The sequence below is a fragment of the Pan troglodytes genome, chromosome 8 (genome assembly GCF_028858775.2).
Source record: "Pan troglodytes isolate AG18354 chromosome 8, NHGRI_mPanTro3-v2.0_pri, whole genome shotgun sequence".
NCBI classification, from domain to species: domain Eukaryota; kingdom Metazoa; phylum Chordata; class Mammalia; order Primates; family Hominidae; genus Pan; species Pan troglodytes.
In genome coordinates, this window is record NC_072406.2 from 33,993,058 (window position 1) to 34,013,602 (window position 20,545).

General features: G+C 41.5%; 1 protein-coding gene across 1 annotated transcript in view; it reads right to left on the bottom strand.

Moving 5' to 3' along the window:
* The window catches only part of LOC134806983 (LIM zinc-binding domain-containing Nebulette), a 214,141-nt gene that overhangs the window by 43,484 nt on the left and 150,112 nt on the right, over positions 1-20,545 (bottom strand). The window contains exon 3 of the mRNA XM_063781460.1: positions 16,365-16,449. Coding sequence (XP_063637530.1) covers positions 16,365-16,449 — 85 coding nt within the window. The remainder of the gene's footprint in view (positions 1-16,364; positions 16,450-20,545) is intronic.

A 20,545-nucleotide genomic window follows, 5' to 3' on the forward strand; every position in this document is an offset into this window, starting at 1 on the left:
GGGTTGTTCTCTGCACAGGTACAATCACATGAGGAATGTAGGAAAATTGTCATATAATTCTGCTTTTCATAGGAACTAGCCTTTGCTTAAATTATTCAATTATTTTAAGATTTTACGAAAATCTCAAAATGTATCTAAATTTCTTGGGGAAGAAATGTATGAAAGGGAATAAAAAATATCTGAAAAACCCTTTCAGTTCTTGTCTCTATTATGGAACTTTATAAACAAACCAAAAGTCGTCCAAAAAATCAAGAATCCATGAATGTATCAAATGTGTATCACGGCTAAAAATTCTGGTTTGATTCCTGTAGTTCAAAACAACAGAATGCATTGTAACCTGAAATTTTTTCTTATACGTATACACATAAGTACATGTATATTAAAGACATTTGAATTTGAGCATCAGATTGTTGATTTTTTTTAAACCATTCTAGCCTTTAACTGACCTACATTGATTCCTTTACATTAAGAATGCAGTGGATATTTGGTAACAACAGTGTTGTTTGAAGAAGTTTCTTCTTCATGAACACTTCTCTAAAATGCAGACATCGTTATGAATAAATGCATCATTAATAAAAAAATAAAAATTCAAAGCCATTGAAATATTGGAAAAATTTATTAAAAGAGTAAAATTTTGGAAAAAAAAATGCCAGGAGTGTTCATTATTTGGGACGACACTCTATGGAACTGGTTCTCAAATATTAACAAGCGTAAATAAGAATCACCTGGGCCGGGCGCGGCGGCTCACGCCTGTAATCCCAGTACTTTCGGAGGCCGAGGCAGGCGGATCATGAGGTCAGGAGATCGAGACCACCCTGGCTAACACAGTGAAACCCCATCTCTACTAAAAATACAAAAAATCAGCCAGGCATGGTGGCAGGTGCCTGTAGCCCCAGCTACTCGGGAGGCTGAGGCAGGAGAATGGTGTGAACCCGGGAGGTGGAGCTTGCAGTGAGCCGAGATTGCGCCACTGCACTCCAGCCTGGGGCACAAAGCGAGACTCATCTCAAAAAAAAAAAAGAATCACCTGGAGAATTAACAATGCAGATTTCTGGGCCTCCCTGTCAGTGGGTCTGGGGCCAGGCCCATGAGTGAGCATTCTCACCATATTCGCTAGGCAACTGTGATGCATACAGGTAGGCAGGTAAAGACTATTTGGAGAAACACTGACTCACAGAAAGCACCTCACCTTTCTTTTTTCTCTAAAACCCTTTCAGTATTAACCTCTCAAGGTCTTTAGGCATTTCTATGGAGAAGCTGGTGAATTAAGGGTAGGCCATTTAATAGAGGCAAAAAAGGAAATCAAGACCTCGCCCAAACAAATTCTTAGGTTCTTACTGGCCTGAGAGTAACACCTTATGCCCTCCATTTTGCACGCTCACAACCAAATAAACAGACAAATACCAAATTGAAGACAGTTCAATTGCAGCTGTTAACAGTCCCTGACTTGTGCAGACACAGACACGCACTCACACCTTAGTTCTTTAAGGAGCACAAGGCCTAGTATATGACATAAAATAGACATCCAATAAACATTTGCTAAAAGACCTAATGCCTTTAGAGCAATAAGTCACAGAATACCCATCTAAGAAATCAGCAGGGAGACCCCCAGCTGGTCAAATTGGCCAGATTAGTCCCCAGCAGCCTGAATGGTAAAGCCTCAGTGTTACTGACTGTGAAGAAGTAAAACAGTAAAATTTAAAATGTACATAAGCAAATCTGTTTTAAAACCATTATCTGGCCAGGCACAGTGGCTTGCACCTGTAATCCCAGAAGTTTGCAAGGTCAAGATGGGGGGATCGCTTGAGCCCAAGAGTTCGAGACCAGCCTGGGCAACATAGGTAGACCCCATCTTTTCAAATAAAATTAGCCAGGCATGGTGGTGCACACTTGTGATCCCCGCTACTCAGGAGGCTCAGGTGGGAGGACCACTTGAGCCCAGGAAGTCAAGGCTGCAGTGAGCTGTGATCATGCCACTGCACTTCAGCCTGGGTGACAGAGCAAGTGTCTCAAAACAATAATAATAATAAATTAAATAAAATCCCTATTTTATTTATTTTTACATCTACCCACCCATAAGTATAATCTGATACAATGAATTACTGTCATACTAACACTTTTTTTTTTTTTTTTAAGTATTGCAATCTTTTTTTTCCTTTATTTGCTAGGCTCACCCTGTAAGCCCCAAGAACCAATGTTAGTAACCTGGAATATATTAATCCATATTTTTCTACCTATACATATATTCCTAATCAGAGCTAAACATATATAGACATAGATACGCAAACGCAGGCACACACAGAGGGTTTGGTCATCTCTACGCTTTTCTACATCTGTGTTTCTCACTGAGCAACACTTCACAGGCATACCTCCAAGGCATGCGGCTATAGAGCTCTATTTCCTTCCTTTAAATGATCGCATCATATTCTTTGGTGCAGATTATCAAAATGTAACTCACTATTCTCTTGCAGATGACCTTTTGCTCTGTTTCCAGTTTTGTGCTTCTACAAACGGTGCTGTCATAGACATCCTTGTACTTACGCTTTCTATGCTGATAATTTTGTTTCCATGGGAGAGATTCCCAGGAGTGGAATTGCCAGAACAAAATGTATTTGTGTCTTTCAAGTTTTAACACTTGTTGCTAGATTGCTTTTTTTAAGGCAGTAAGAGTTCATGTTCCAAAAGAGTTAATATTTTAATGGAGATAAAATAAAATTGTGCTTAGAAGGCAGGGAGTCCATAATCTTTCTGTGACAATGCCACCACTCTCTGTGAGACCTGTAAATCCAACCAGTCCTTCTTCCCTGTTCCTTCCCTTGGCCAGCCCAGCCACTCCTGCTAAAGCTTGAGACTTTCTAGGGTTCCACCGATGGAGTTCACTATGCCCTGAACTTCTGCATTTATATTCTAAAGCAGGCTACCATAACTTTTCCAAAGGAGGAGTTGCATGGCTTTCACCAAATTTCCATAGTGATCCGAGACCTGAAAAGCATTAGGAGCCACCCTTCTAGAGTCTGATGGATGACAAGAGGATTGGGATATTGTTTACGACATGATTTAATTTTGCCAAGGATAACAAGAAGAAAGTTGCTTTTTTTGGAGAAGTCTTCCTGTGTCCATGAAGCAATCAAACCATTTTCGATCCACATTATTTTAAGAAGGAGCAAGTTCTATAAATAGTTGACAAAAAGGCACAGGTGTTGGGTGGGGAAAGAAAAACAGAAAGAGCTCCTTCCAAACCAGGTAAAGGATCCTTTCTTATTCTACATATTTCTCAAAGAATTTGGCATCTGATCCATGGAAAGAGGAAAAGAGTCACTTTGGGGTTTCTTTCAAAGAAAGGATAAACATTTCAGTGGAGAATGAGAGGAGAAAGCCGAATGAAATACAGAAAAAAAAAAAACTGTTCACAGAATTTGGGAGAATATATTTTGAGGGGACCCAATAAACACCTCTAAGTCAGGGGTCAGGTCTTTCCTCCATTCACCCTCTCTCCCCACAGCCGCTGGTCTCTCGCCTCACACAACCCGCACCCAAGAGCTGGCAGGGCTGGGCCAAAGGAGGTATCCATTAAATGTAGATTAAACCAATAAATAATTAAAGCAGCCTTATACAGATAAGTTACAGGAAGTATGGAGGGTCCTTCAGTGAGATTTCTTTGCTAGTAAAGGTTTGAAACCAAAAATACCAAGGTTTTTCTCCATTTGTAATTTATGCCAAGAAAGAACTGGAAAAGCATCTGTCCACCTGTCAGAAAAGTGTCTTGTTCTTCATTCTTATAAGACTCTTGCTTTTTATGAAACTACCTTCCATTCTTTCTATTTCATTTCATACATTATCACCCTTATCATCTGACGGCACAATATCATCCAGGCGATTGCTTAGTGTGGTTATTTATTAATAACCATTAAATTAAATAGGATCACTGGCCTCTAGTTTAAAATCTACAGCAAAGGACAAAGGTGAAAACAGACATGAAAAACCTTAAATTAATGAACAAACTACACAGAGAAAGACCCATTAAAACAGGTAAAGCCTCTTGAATTACGTCTGTGCTTGTTATATAGTAGAATGAGTGATCTGTCCTCTGGAATCAGTAATATTTTGAAAAAGATCTCATTACCACACTTGCAGAAGTAATACTACACGTTTCTGTTACAGTTTTTCACATTAGCTATTTCTTAAAACATATGGAAGAACTAAAAGACACAGAGACTGCAAAGCTAATTCACAGATGGGGAACTTAGATTGCAATAAGGTGACTGTTAGAGTGTCCAGCAGTGAATTAAATCATACTTAGCCATTCATAACAAAAGAGAAAAGACACTTCATGTTTTCTTGGTCTTTCAGGTTTTCAAGACTTTCCCGAACATTGTCCTTCCAAGTTAACTTTGTTATATTATTATATACGTGTGTGTGTATATATGTATAGGTAGATGTTATACAAATGTATGTAAAAACATGCATATATTTATATGCATAATGCATATGTTTGCATATTGTATGCATATCTATATATATGTACAGTAGTCCCCTCTTATCCCTGGTTTCACTTTACACAGTCAACTGTGGGCTGAAAATAGGTGAGTAAAGTACAATAAGATATTTCGAGAAAGAGAGAGACCACATTTGCATAACTTTTATTACAGCATACTGTTGAAATTATTCTATCTTACTATTAGTTATTGTTGTGGTTTTTTATTTTTTAATTTTTTTCGATAGATTTTTGGGGAACAGATGGTATTTGGTTACATCAAAAAGTGAGCTAAGGACATGAATAGACAATTCTCAAAAGAAAATATACAAATGGCCAACAAACATATGAAAAAATGCTCAACATCACTAATGATCTGGTAAATGCAAATCAAAACCACAGTGCGATACCACCTTACTCCTGCAAGAATGGCCATAATCAAAAAATCAAAAAATAATAGATGTTGGCGTGGATGCAGTGAAAACCCGCTGGTGGGAATGTAAACTAGTTATTGTTGTTAATCTCTTCCTGTGCCTAATTTATAAATTAAGCTTTATTGTAGATATATACACATAGGAAACAACAGTATTTATAAGGTTCGGTACTATCTGCAGTTTTCAGACATCCACTAGGGTTCTTGGAACATATTCCCTGCAAATAAGGGGTGTCTACTGTATGCATATTGTATGTAATGTATGTATATGTATATCTACATACATGTATATTACATATAATATTTATTATATATGTATATAAAAAACCCATATACATACACACTCCTAAGACATTAAGTGGTATTCCTATGAAGAATAAAATATTCTAGAATAAAAAGATTCAAAGCCTTGGAAATTATCCAATTCTAAGGAAAACTTATATAACAGACATGTTCTCTGTCCAATAGCAGAAATATAGTTAAGAGCTACTTTGGTTTTAATTTTAATGGTTTATAAGCATTAAAGCCATTCTAGAGGTTTTTAAAAGAATCAGTATTAAGGCTCTATGACTGCCTAATTAAAAATAGAATAGAATTCTTGGTTTTACTATATTTCACTTTTTTGTTTAAGTAAATCGCTTGGAATTGGTATATTTAGTTGTGTGGTGTCTAAAATACTGTGTGCTTAGGAAGCTAACTCAGTAGCTAAAGATGCTTATTAGATTTCTCTTAGAAGACATTCACAGATCATGGATTCCTGTAAATAAGAAAAATTCCACAGAAACAGGAACTCAGTGTCAGTCAAAAGGGGTCCAGAGCAGCTCCACCAGTTGGGATCAAATTTGTGTTGCCTTAATTTCTGATTTAGCATCATCCTGACCCTTGACTTCACCAAAAATCAAGAGAGAGGGAAGGAGGCAGAGAAGGAAATTCTCATTGCTCTCTTCCAACATTTTGTAATGAGAAAAACTCCATTTTACAAAGCACAACCCATATTTTGGAAGCCCAAGTATCTCATTTCAGAATACAATACAATTGTCCCAAACGGAAGCTTTTTTAAAGAATGATGTTAACATAGTCATCTTTTCTCTACAGAATTTCTTGAGCCTGTTTTTATCCTTTTGCAAGGCCCCCAGAGAATTCCAGTGGGAAGGTCCTTCTGAAGCTAATGGGTGCTCTAAACAAAGTTCTGAGGTAAAGGAAAATGATAAGTAGGCTAGATAATTTCTGCTTAAAATATATAATTTTTAAGCACACATATATGTACTTCATGAGAGTTTAAACATTCAGGGCACAATAAGGGCTACCGCAGGCTGCTGGTTACCCCTAGGGTTATCTCCAAGAGGCCTTTTCTGAATTCTATATTGTCCTATAAATTTGGTTTTGTTGTTTAAGGCCATTACGAGACAGTAGTGTCTAAGTAGTGTCCTCCTTTCAAAAAATACATTGTTAGGAAATTTAGAGTGTTGATTAAGGGTATTAAGAAATAGTTCCCTAATGTGCCTGTTAATTTAATGAAATGGGATTGCTTTAGATCAGCTCCTCTGTATGAGGGATCACAGAGACATGCTGAATTGAGATATATGGTTTTTGTTTGTTTGCTTTTGTTTTTGTTTTGTTTCATTTTGTTTTGAGACAAGGTATAGCTCTGTCGACCAGGCTGGAGTGCAGTGGCACAATCACAGCTCACTACAACCTCGACCTTCTGGGCTCAAGCGATCCTCCTACATCAGTCTCCTGAGTAGGTGGGACTACAGGTGTGTGCTACCATGCCCAGCGAATTTTTTAATTTTTTTTTTTTTGCAAGAACAGGGTTTTGCTATGTTGCCCAGCCTGGTCTCAAACTCCTGGCCTCAAGCCATCCTCCCACGTCGAACTCCCAAAGCACTGGGATTACAGGCATGAGCCACCACACCCAGCCAAGACCAACTTTTGAAGTTCAAAAGCTACCACATAATCAAGCAAAGCCACTCAAAAAAAAAATAAGAAAGCATTAGGAAGTAAAACTAAAATAAGACATTTCATAAAAGTATACAAATATATAGAGTTACTCTACTTCTACATAGAAAACTTGAAAAATATCTACTGAGCTAATTAGGAAGTCATGTAACATGGCATAAATGACTTTGAACGTAGGTTATTGAAGCTCGACAACTGAGTTAAATGATGAGTTGCTATCAGTGAATGAACAGCATGACTGTAGCTATTCTTGTCTTTCGTCCTGTGCCATTTTTTAAACATCTTCCAATGTGAAACTGATTTGCCCATCAACTTCCCTCAAATCTATGTGACCTCCCAATTATGACCTTCAGCCAATATCTGAGACCAGTCCAGGGAAGGAGCTATTTAGAGAATGGTCAAATGAAATGGCAGGCCTGACAATTGCTATTTTGGCAGAAAAGAAAAAATAATGGCAGTTTTTTTTCAAGTTCTTTTATTGCTAGGTTGAGACATTATTGCAGAACATTTTTGTACTAAAATCAGAGACTATTACAACTGGAAGGAATTTTACTACAACCTACATCTTATGCCCTGAAAAAGGTTAGGAGTGCCCAAAGTCACACTTAGTGGCAGGGATGGGGGAGAGCCCAGATCTCTGGGTGGCTGGTCTAGTGCTATATTTACCCAATAAAATCAAAGTGTATACAACAGGTCAGCAACTTATTTACGATGTACTCGTATTCTGATACAAAAGAAAATCAAGCTTCTTTATGTCTTAGAGCTGCCCTGTGATTCTTTACAAGTCCGTACCACACGGAAGTGGAAAGAACTAAATTTAGTTCCATCGGTTGCATTGAGTCCATTCAACAACTGAAACAGTCAGCTTAGGTCAATTCCCATTTCCTCCTGCTTCCTGGTTCCCCTCTGAGATGATGTCCTGGAGTGTGTGAATGAAGGAAGAAGAAAGCCTGGGACCCATGCCCATATTCCCTCCTTCTCTCCTCGAACTCCTTTGGCCTCAGTGGTATCTCCTGTCCTCTCAGGTGCCAGGCACCCTGTTGGCATCTGTGGCTGGCATCTGTTGGCATCTGTGGCATCTGTTGGCATCTGTGGCTGGTAACCCTGTGGTGTGTTCTTCCTTAGCTCAGGAACAGCCTAGCAGTACCCCCTGAAGACACTTCCTTCCATGCTTCTCATTGAGGTCTAACCTCTACTCCCCACCCGCACATCCACCCCGGCCCCAGGGCCACACTGTTCCTGCAATGGCAATGCCCCTGGCAGCTCCCAGCAAGCACCTCAGCATCCTTCTACAAGGCACATTGCAGCTGCCATCGCCTTCCACACTATGGGAGAGACTAAGATTCTGGGAAATGCAACCCACGTTCTTACTTTGCCTGCCATGCTGCAGAGGCCCCAAGTCTGCCACTGAGGTGGGAGGAGATTGGGAATACATTTTGTGGGGTGGTTTTCTCTGCTTTTGGCAGTTTAATCTGCCTCTCCCAACTTTCATCTCTGAGCCTGCAGTCAGCAGAGAGAGAGGAGGTCATGTTTCAGTCTCCGATTTTCTGCTTGCTTCGTACAATCTACCATGGCCAGAAGTGGGAGTAGGGTAGGTGGCCCCCTTCAAGTGGGACCATCTTCCCTCCTTCCCAGAGTGCCACTCACTCTTCACTCTGCTTCTTTCTCTGGGGCCACAAGTGTGAAGCAGGATGGCAGAGCATGATTTATGTGAGAGAAAGATGAAAAATGCATTGATTGTGTATATATATATTTATTTATTTTAATTTTAGAGACAGGGTCTCACTCTGTCACCCAGGCTGGAGTGCAGTGGCATGATCACAGCTCACTGCATCCTTGAACCCCTGGCCTCAAGCGATCCTTCTGCCTCAGCCTCCTAAGTAGCTGGGGCTACAAGCATGAGCCACCATGCCTAGCTTATTTATTTGTATTTGTTAATTTTTTTGGCAAACACAATGGTCTCCCTATGTTGCCTAGGCTGATCTTGAATCCTGGCCCCAAGTGATCCTCCTGCTTCAGCCTACCAAAGCATTGGGATTATAGCCATAAGCTACTGTGCCCAGCCTGCTTTAATACTTTTAAAACATCCTCCTTGATAGATAGACTATATATTGAAATGCCTAATACAAGGGCCAGTTACCAGACTCTGACCCACTTACTCTTAACAAATAGCCTAGAGCCTGCCCGCCCAAAATACAGCACTCACACCTCCCTCCACCATCAGCTATGGGAATGATGGAAAGGGAAGTAGGGTGGGCCAGGAAGGAATCAAAGGACCAACTTTCCAGGCCTTGGGAAACAGATGAAAAGGATGCAGGTCATCTCAGGAGGGTTGAGAGTAGAACACCAGGTCCCTGTGATTAAAGGGTCGAAAACCTAGTGGTGCACAAAAATCAGAACATCTTGGTTATTTTCCTGTCTCCCACTACTGACATTTTTGTCTCTTACATCATTTTATCCAGAGGTACAATGGGGGCGTGGGGGCAGGGTGGGGATCTGACTTATGGGAAACTGTGAGGGTGAGTGGAATCGCAAAGGTTGGAGTTAACATCTGCTTAGCACGCTGTGCTCCCTGAAGGAAATGTACCACATCAAGTGAATTCATATGTCCCCTTTGAAGTTCTCATTCACATTCACCCATTCCTCTATGTGAAACGTAATCTCTCATCATTTACATTGCCTCAAAACCTTGAAAATAAACATGCTGAAGCTTCTCCCAATGAACTTTAACCATTACAAACATGAGAAAGTGCTTACTCGGAGAACAAGAAGCATTACCATGGATTAGAAGACAGCATCAAATGGTGGAAAATCAAAAGGTGGAAGTGTAAAACTGCCAAAATTGCGTTCAAAGAAAAGAGAAAGTTAGGAGGCAAGCATAAAAGGCTTCTTGTCCAAGACCAGCAGAACCCAACAAAAACTGTCGGGAGAAACAGTGTTTGTGTTTAGAAGTCTGAAGTTGTCCAATGAGATAAGACATAATAAGAGGGCCAGGCGCAGTGGCTCACGCCTGTAATCCTACCACTTTGGGAGGCCAAGGCGGGTAGATCACTTGAGGTCAGGAGTTCGAGACCAGCCTGGCCAACATGGTGAAACCCCATCTCTACTAAAAATACAAAAATTAGCTAGGCGTAGTGGTGCGCACCTATAATCCCATCTACTCGGGAGGCTGAGGCAGGAGAATCGCTGGAACCTGGGAGGCGGAGATTGCAGTGAACTGAGATCGTGCCACTGCACTCCAGCTTGGCAACAGAGTGAGACTCCGTCTAAAACAAAAAGAACCCAATGAAGAGCAGAGTCCCCTAGGATTAAAAAATGGAGAAAATGGGTATATATTTGGAAATGGAATCCAGAGCTGAGCAGGATACAGCAGACTGTTCTAAGATTTTATTATGCATCTGCTGCAGAAAGGTCTGCAGGCCTCCAACTCCCCAAAAGTGCCTTAAAACACACTTAAAATACACTCCATTCTCTCTGCAGGTCTTGTTGCAGTTGTAATTTTTCCTATTTTTTATTATTATTAATATTATTTTAGATTTAGGGTCTCACTCTGTCACCCAGGCTGGAGTGCAGTAGTGTGATCATAGCTCACTACAACCTCAAATTCCTGGGCTCAAGTGATCCTTGCACCTCAGCCTTCCAAAACACTGGGATTACAGGAGTGAGCCATCAGGCCTGGCCTATTTTTTATTACGTTATTACCACCCTCTCTCCCACTAGACCATAAACCCCCTGAGAGTAAGGGCCTCACCTGGTTTCACTCACTGCAGGATATCCAAAATCTGACATGCAATCGGTATCCAGTGGCAAAAGAATTTTAGGTCAAGTTTAAGATTGGGCAATCATACAGAGTGGGATTTGAAACTTTTGGACAATGCTATCCAAAATAACTCTCCAATTATCTTTGGACAGTCAATGGAGTTCCTCAGTCAGGGATTCTTTGCTTTGAAGGAAGTCAGACTTCAGCAGACACGCTTTAAGATGCAACTCCCACCTGAGAAAGGTTCTGCTTTAGGTAATATTTACCAGTAAGGTCCATCTTACTGGATGGTTAGATGACAGATAACTGAGAGAAAACCCTCTGGAAATGGAATATAAAATAAGAAGGTTCAGAAGTGTGCCAAGGGCAAGCCACATTACTGCCTTCTGGAGCTTCCAAAGGTTTATACTAAACACGTGCCTTCATTTCTCCCAAAAGATGTTTAACTATTATGTTCCCTATAAAAAGAAATCACTTTTACTTCTTACTCTTACTACTATCATTTATTGTACTTCCTATGAACCACATTTTTATGCCTCTGCAGAAACCTGGAAGATTAAAAAAGAATCAACATAGATTACAAAAGAAAGACTCAAAGGTTCCAGAATGATTTGCATTCTCTCCATTATCATTTTCCATCTTTCATCGTATCAGCCCTCATAAATTACACATACTCCATTTAAGAGCACAGTGAGCCCCAAATCCCTCTTATTTTCAACATGATTGCAAATAGCTAAGCCAAGCACATAAACAACTAAGTGGGGAGTAGCTATTGTTTTGTCTTCATTTTAAGCAGCCTTTTTCAAAACCATGCTTTACAGAAGACCAGGTTTCCTTAAGGCTCTGGGGGTGGGAAGATGAGGAGAGTCAGGGGGGTTTGGAGATGCCAGGAGCTTGCCCCCTTCCCCTGCTTCAATCACGGCAGCTCCGTGTTGTTGTCTTCTCAGTGGGGGCTCCCACTCAAAATGTCATCGGAAGAACCATTTCAACGGCTTTGAGAAGTCTCCAGAGTCCTGGTTCAGAGTACCCAAAGCAGCTATGCCTTCCCTTCCAATAAGAGTGTGCTACACAGCCCAAAAAAGGGAACGCTTTCTACCACATGATATTAAAATAATCAGTAAATTTCTTTTTTCTGTTTTTTGGGGTTTTTTGTTTGTTTCTTAGAGTCTTGCTGTGTCAGCCAGGCTGCTGGAGCACAGTGGTGTGATTACAGCTAACTGCAGCCTCCAACTCCTGGGCTCAACAGGATCCTCCTGTCTCAGCCTCCTGAGTAGCTGAGACTACAGGTATGCACTATCATGCCCTAATTTTTTATAAAATGTTTGTAGAAACAGGGGTCTCCCTATGGTGCCCAGACTGATGTCAAACTCCTAGCCTCAAGCAATCCTGCCACCTCAGCCTCCCGAAGTGCTGGGATTACAGGCATAAGCCACAGCACCCGGCTAGAAATTTCTTTTTTAAGGGGTCTTTCATCTCGCCTGGATGTTTTAAGTTTAGGGATCACCTAATTTACAAAGAGTTTGTGTTCCAAAACTTTTGTTTCTAAGTCAGGGCTTTGGATCTCACTTTCCTAAAGAAAATGAGGTGAGCCACTCCCAAGGCAAGCAGTAAAAGCCTGATGCCCCCGCAGGTGAACTATAATGTTGCTGATTCCACCAGAAGCAGTTTTACTTTTGCTTCTTGTTGAATGGGCTACTGCGGGCCCCTGGGGGTGTCTAACCACTCTTTATGCTATTTCTTTGAAGCAGTTCATGCTGTGATGTGTGATCAAAAGGGAACTAGTGACTATAAAAGTGCTTTCCTTCCCTCTCTTCCTCTTGACTGCCAAGGTCCAGAGCAGTCCACATCTACTGCAGTCAGAGACTGGCCAAGTGGATGTTCACCAGGTACTGTATAAAGCCTATGAACCACTGGCTTTAAAGAGCTAACTCTTGGTTTGTTTGTTTATTCACAGTATTTCATAAAATTTTATTATGACAATCTGGCACCTGATATAGATTCCAAAAAAGCTTGAGAGGATTTAGCATTTAGATGTAAAATATTCACAGTGTTTATAACCCTCTCAGGAAAAGAGGGGGGGAAATAAAAAGAAAAGAGAAAATTTTTTAAAGAAAGAGATAACAGTGGGTAACTATAAATAACTTTCTATATTGAATTGGAAAATATATTTTGATTTTCTTTATTTTTGGCTCACTTGGTAAGCTAATGAACTGAAAGAAGAGAACTGGTTTTAACCAGACAATTCTAAAAGATTTCAGAATTTGAAAACTTGGAGCTATGAATAGATGTGATTCGCTTAGCATCACAAATGATCAAAACAAGCCTATACAATATTAATAGTCAATTTTCCACCAAAACCAGTGAGCTGTTCAGAACTCCAGATATCAAAACTCTAAGGAAATACTCTCATGCAGAATCAAATCATTTAATAGGCTAAAATGAAATCCAATGCCATTACTGAGTATTACCATTAGGATAGATACCTACCCACATTTTTGCAAAAATGGAAATATTCTTACAGAAGTGTTTTCACCTCTCACCCAGAAAAAAAGAAACCATAATGACTTCTTCATACTTACACTTAATGCCAGATTCTACCTTTACATACATTGCATCAACCCTTGTATTGCAATTCTTTGCTTACAGATCTTTTCTAGGTGCTCTCTGAGCAAGGGGACCAGGGTACTGGTGAAAAGTGTGGACATCGAGGGCTCAGAGATCTAGGTCCCATTTCAAGACCTATTCCATACCAGCTAAGTGTGAAAGGGCAGGTTATCGAAATTCTCTAAAGGTTGAACGTGTTAACTAAATAGAGATAATAATAAACACCTATATCATTGAAGTTGTTTATGATTAAATAAAATAATACATGTAAAATTATGTCCTTGGAATACAGCAACACTGTTGATGATGATGATGTCTTTATATCCCAGTGCACAGAGTAGGTAATCAATACGTGTTTCTTGAATTGCATTGAATTTCCCCATGTTGTCTGCTTGATGGAGCCCAATTGCTTCTAAAGAAGACGACATTTGAGCAAAATCTTTATAAAGATCTGATGTCTTCCCCTGACTGCTGCTTGGCGATCCCACAGATCTTTGGACATCTCGCCATTAGCTCTTGTCCCACCAGCCTATAATTATTTGTATATGCCACCCTTTGAAGCTTGCAGCTGGCCACATCAGGGAGAATAAAATCGGCCATTCATAAAACAGTGACCTTCTTCTTCTTTGCATCTCCAAAGTCAGGCACATAATAGGAAAACAATAAATGCTTGCTCCTGGAATGCACTGAAGGCATCTATAACCACTAACTGAGCCCAAAGGGTGTGGTGTGCCTTCGAAAGGGAGGAGACAGTGGTTATATCAGATTCTTTCTCAACCTTCAAGGCTCCATTCAAATCTCACATCTGGCACAAAGCACTACGGAGTCCAATCCACACTGATTCTTCTCTCTTTTTTTTTTTTCCCCAAGATAGAGTCTTGCTCTGTTGCCCAGGCTAGAGTACAGTGGCATGATCTCAGCTCACTGCAACCTCCACCTCCCGTGTTCAAGCAATTCTGCTTCAGTCTCTCGAGTAGTTGGGATTACAGGCATCCGCCACCACTCCCAGCTAATTTTTGTATTTTTTGTAGGGATGAGGTTCCACCATGTTGGCCAGGCTGGTCTCGAACTCCTGACCTCAAGTGATCCACCCACCTCGGCCTCCCAAAGTGCTCAGATTACAGGCGTGAGCCCCCGTGCCCAGCCTGATCTTTCTCTTTTTCAGTCCTTATAACAAATTAAATATAGTCATTCCAAGGTGTGTGTTAGTCTTCTTTCCTCAGACACCCTATAAATTTATGAAGGGAAGAGAAACTAATTTTAAATTATTTTGCACAGTACCAAAGCATGTCACAGGCAGGAAATGAGTATTTGATTGCTTGATTTAGTTCTATGTTCAGTGTGTACTTGTCCAGAATTACCTGATGAAACTTAACTTGACGAGAAGAAAGGCACATTGGATATGCACAGAGCAGATCCAGATTCTGGTACCCCTGGGGGTGTGAATGAACAGAGGTGTTCTTGCCAGCCTCCATAATAGTGTCTCTCTTTGGCCAGCACCTAATTTTTGTAACCAAAACCAGTATACAAACACCAGCATTTTACACAAACTAAAAAATAGCTCCCAACCATGTATTCATGGCATTATTAACCAACAGTAAATTCCACTTGGAGATTATTTCCTCTAACTAGATGGACTGAGAAGTGATCCCAAGTCCCCCAGAAAGAGACTACAGGCAACCGCAACCTCCCCTGTGATTAGATACACCATCAAGGAAATGATTCAATCCCAAGCCACTGAGAGCTGCCTGCTCTCATTAAGAAAGAGCTTCAGGCCGGGCGCAGTGGCTCACACTGTAATCCCAGCACTTTGGGAGGCCGAGGCAGGTGGATCACAAAGTCAGGAGTTCAAGACCAGCCTGACCAAGATAGTGAAACCCTGTCTCTACTAAAAATACAAAAATTAGCCGGGTGTGGTAGCAGGCGCCTGTAATCCCAGCTACTGGGGAAGTTGAGGCAGAGAACTGCATGAAGCCGGGAGGCAGAGGTTGCAGTGAGCCGAGACGGCACCACTGTACTCCAGCCTGGGCAACAGAGCAAGACTCCGTTCTCCCACCCCTCCCCCCCAAAAAAGAGCTACAGACTGACATGTTCAAGCCTGTTAGCTGGACACCTCTTTCCTTCACAGATTCTGTGCGTTTCCCTTTCACATACCAGGAATTCTCGGGGACCATCATTATCACCATCATAACAAGCCTCCACAGTCATAGAATATCTTCTCACTTTTTGAAATGCTTTCACACCTAACTACCACATTTAATACTTACAGATACCCTCAAGACAGGTAGACAAGATGGACTGTCTCACTGCACGTTAGTGCAAACATCAGAGAAACTGGCCTAAGGCCACAGCCAATGAACAGATGAAGGAGGCCTACAACCACCTAGCCTCCCCTACCTCCACCTCCCTTCTCCCCTCTTCCCTCCTTACTTCACCACTGACCAAGGGATTGCAATGTAGTTGCTCCGTGTCTTACTATGGGGTGCCAGGAAAGACAGCTTCTTCGAAAGAGAGCACCCCATATTTACTAAAAGATCGGGTGTCCCTGCAGAAAACGCTGCCACTCACAACCCTAGTCTTAACTGATGTGTTTCACCATATTGAAGGCAAGTTGCCATCTAACATGGTTGACCGGGAGCCAATTGTGGTGTTCTCATCTTTGTTCATGCTGTCAATGTGACATATGAAAGAAATATGAACAAAGTGACAGGAGGAAAACAAAGCCCTTGGCTGGTGTGAGATACACAGACGGGGTGTTAGCCCCATACACACTGCAACTGGGTCAAGTTAACACCTTGTTTTTCCCCACATATGCGGTGTGGAAAAGCTATTTGTAAAACGTGTTTAAATATTTAGGACCAAATAAGTCAAGATTGTTGGGAAACATTGACTCTGACCGGAACTCATTTACTTGCCCTAGTCCAACGTGAATAACAAAACTGAGAATATCAGGACAATTCAAGACTGGGAACAATACAGATGTTCAACACTTTCACCCGGAATTCCCACACAGGCCTGCTTTCAGCCTCCACACCGGCTGGTGACCCAGCAGGAACAGTACGAGGACAAGAGAAGAGCAGCCTTGTGAAAAATCTTTAGTGCCAAGGGAACAAAACAAATCTTCTAGAAGTTACCTGACTCTGCAATTCACTTTGCTGCTTCAGGCGAAGATTTTCAGGTGTATCTGCCACCGTGGTGAAGGACTGCTTTGGGTAGTGTCTGTGGAGAAATTTTTTAAAAGGACATAATTAAAATATTGTGCTACAAAACAACACTTTCACACCCATTGTTTTGCGCATCCCCCCTTTTCCCCACCCCATCACAGTGGAAGAGGGACCTGAGCTTGGCTAAGGTCATCTCTCTGTCATTATTCCAGACCTCATCCCATTCTCATGGCTCTGTCGCTCAGACATCCTCACTCTCTCCCACAGCTTAACCTTGACTTCTCTTTTCTAAGCGCATCTTCACCCATGCTCAAGGTTCTCCTAACCTCCGCTGTTCCTCCACCCCACACACCCTTCCAGCATGTGTGCCAAATCATCCATCCTTCAACCAAACTTCCTGACAAAGAAGCCTCACCTCACGGTGCCTGCCCATCTCCTCTCCGACTCATTCCCCAACTCTATGACTGGCTTCTGGCTTCCGTTTCTAGAAGTTTCTCTTGCCCGTTATAATGACTTTCTGTGGACACAACCAACAGACATCTTGTAGTCCTCCTCTTGGGCGGCCTCCCTCCATCTTGAAATGTCGTCTCCCCGGGTTTACACACACCCCTGGCTCAGCTGCTCCCTCTAGTGGTTCCCTCCCTGTCTCCTGCGGGCTCCCCTAAGTCTGTGTATCACCCCACTCAAGGTCCTCAACTGGGATCTCTTCTCTTCTCAGTCAACACTATCACCTGGGGATCACATCATTCCCACAGCTTTGGGGCCTCTCTGTGAGCTGACTACTCCGAAGTCTGAGTTTCAGATCCAACAGCATTTCCATTTGCAGATTCCATACCCAGCACAACTCCACCAGTCCAAAACGCAGCTGTTCATCACCCCACCCCTCCATAACACAAGTTCCTCCCCTGGATCTTCTTTTTCTTTTATTATATTAGTGCCCCGTAGCCCAAGTCAGAAAGCTGGGAGTAATCTAGATTCCTCACACATCCAATCACTCATTTACCAAATCTATTGATCTTGTCTGCAAATATATCTCAACTATTTACTTATATAAATGTATATATGTGTATATGTCTCCATCTTGACTCCATTTTTTAATTGTCGGCCACATTTATCGTTTAGGTGACTACAGCACTAGCCAGTCTTGCCCTTCCCATCTGAGAACAAATGTTCTCAAATGCAAATCTGATCACGCCACTCCCCTGAGTAAAACCTTTCAACGGCTTCCAGTTGATCTTGGAATAAAGTCTGGCCTCCTGTCTGCCAAGGCCCCCATGGCCAGGCCTCTGCAGACTTCTCACTGTGAAAACTGCATGCTCTTGCTGCAGGGATCACTTCAGTCCCCTGAGTTCCCCCTTCTCGTTCCCACTGCTCCCCTGACACATTATTCCCCTTTCCTGGAAAATCCATCCCTCTTCCCATCCCACTGCCCATTTTTTAAAAACTGTGTTTATTTTTCAGGTCTTGCCTTAGATGTCACTTTCTCCAGGAAGCTCTCCTGGTCTCCCAAGTTTGGGTAAGGAATGGCCCCTGCATGGACTTTTCTGCCCCTGTGCTAATGCTTATCATGCTCATGGCTTTTCCTATTGGCAGGCCTCTGCCTCACAGTACAACGAAAGTTCTGTGGCAGCAATGGTGGGCTGTCTTGTCCCTTGCTGGGGTGCATTCCTGCCTATATTGCTAGTACCTGCTAGTGTCTGCCTCTTAGTGTGACCTCAGTAAATACTTGTGGACAGAAGAAATGAAGGGATGGAGGGAGCAGAACAACCACACAAGGAGCCCATGCCTTGGCTACAGTCAAACTTCAGCGTGTCGTTGCATTTGTGCAAACATTCAGTGGCCTCTTATGTTCACAGATGACTCCCCTGGTGGTGAGGAGATGGCATTTCCTCCCTGTGTGCAGGTAAAGACTCAAACACTGATTCAGAGCTGCTGTCCCATCTACTCACTGCTCCCATGTTTGGCTGGCGCTGAGGAGACACCTTTAGCTGCTGTGACCCCATGGTCACAAAAGCCACAGAGCTCAGAGCTGCTCCTCAAAGAACATCCTCCCTGTTTGCTTCTCTCTAGCCCCTCTCCTTTCTGCTATCCACGTGTGTCTCTTCCTGTGGCTTCTCTAACATCCTCACTGTTTCAAACTCGACTCTCCTGGTAAAAGGTTCTTTTCAGCATCCCTGTCCCTGGCATCCCATGAGAAGGCTGATGCAGTAATCATTTGTCGGTGCAGATAAAGCCTACCCAAAGCACGCTAGCACTTGTGAAATAAAGATTAAATATTGTAGCTCTCACGGAGTCAGATTCATGGTAGGAAAATGTACATGCAATTCTCATTTTTCCAGCATTCTTCAGGAATGTAATGTCCCATATAAGCCAATGTTCCAGGTAATTGGAGTTAACCCCATAACTGCTGGACTCATTTTAACTATTTTAATTAACATCCTTCAAAACCCTTTACACAATTTTCCTGCCTTCTTAGAGTATAAACGAATCTAGTTATATTTTTTCCTGATAATGTAGGGTCATCTTAATAGATATTATCAGACCATGATACAAAGAAGTCATGCTTTTGAAGTTTGTAAAGGTAAATAACCCAAATCATACAAGATGATTATGCTTGTATAACCGCTGGACTGTCAAGAGATAATTTCTCACACACAGCATTCGGTTCTGCCTCATCTTCTCTAGATAGTCAAGTTGTTTAAAATGTTGGTAAATACCAGAGTTATTGATTCAAATGAGTAAGGTGTAGCAGGTAAGGTCTTTTGCTCTCCTTATGCTGAAGTCAGACAAAATGTTGGCCACACTCTTCCGGGGGCTACTTCTGAACTATGTTCCAGACAATAGACAGAGGAAGTTAGGCAGACAACTCTGGTGTGTTATGTAATATTTGCAAGTTCCAACTTGGGAAGTTGAACTTTACTGAACTTTAAAATGTAGCAACTACGTATGGCTGTATTTTAAAGCTATAGTAACAACTGAGCATGTTTTCTTGTGTTTTGTTTTTCAAAATGTATTCTGTGGGATAAAGTTGCCACTGAGATTTTCAGGTCTCTACAATGTTTAATTTGAAAATTTTACATATGGATTTTAACCATTTTTTAAACTGTAATTAGAATCCACTGTCAAATGTGTTACAGAAAGTTTAGCCCGTTGAGAGATCCCCTTCATACTAACTTGCAGGTTCACTCAGTTTGGGGGCATGCTTTGGGGAACAACCTTCTTCTGCCATTTACGTTTAATTTAAAATTCTGGGCCAGGCACAGTGGCTCACCCCTGTAATGCCAGCACTTTGGGAGGACGAGGCAGGTGGATCACTTGAGGTCAGGAGTTTGAGACCAGCCTGGCCAACATGGTGAAACCCAGTCTCTACTAAAAATACAAAAAATAGCCAGGCATGGTGGCACACACCTGTAATCCCAGCTACTTGGGAGGCTGAGGCGGGAGAATCGCTGGAACCCAGGAGGCGGAGGTTGCAGTGAGCTGAGATTGTGCCACTGCACTCCAGCCTGGGAGACAGAGTGAGACTCCATCTCAAAAATAAATAAATAAATAAATAAAATAAAGTAAAATTCTGCTTAATTATTTAATTAAAGAGTATCCTGAGATTGAAAAGTGAACTGTTAGAGGAGAGTGCAATTTGTATCTCTTCACTATGTGTGCACAAATTTCCTCCATGCAAGACAAAAATGAATTCTATTTGGATAGTAATGAACTTCACTTGCTGCCCATACCACTAAGTTTGAAGTATCATTTCAGGAAAATAATTGAATTGTTGTCACCATTTGACTTTGCAACATGAAAGGGTGATAGAACTTATAAAATACATGCATATAAATAAAACACTACTTTGATAAGTTTGGTATGAGCAGCAAAGTTCTATTTGGAAAAAGTGTTACTCTGGGGAAAAAAAAAAAACATTGAAAAGCTTCTACTGTCTTTTAGAAAAATATTCTGCTAATCTCATGACCAAAGTGCAAACTTACTAGCATACTATGCAATGTATACTGATATCTAGGACTAGAAACATATAACAATGCTTTGTACTTTTTCCAATTATCTTTTTAAATCCTAAGATTTAATGATTTTTTAATAGTGGGTTAATCAGTATGTAGCATAACTTTCTCTAAAGATGCATAACAGGAAGAAATTAT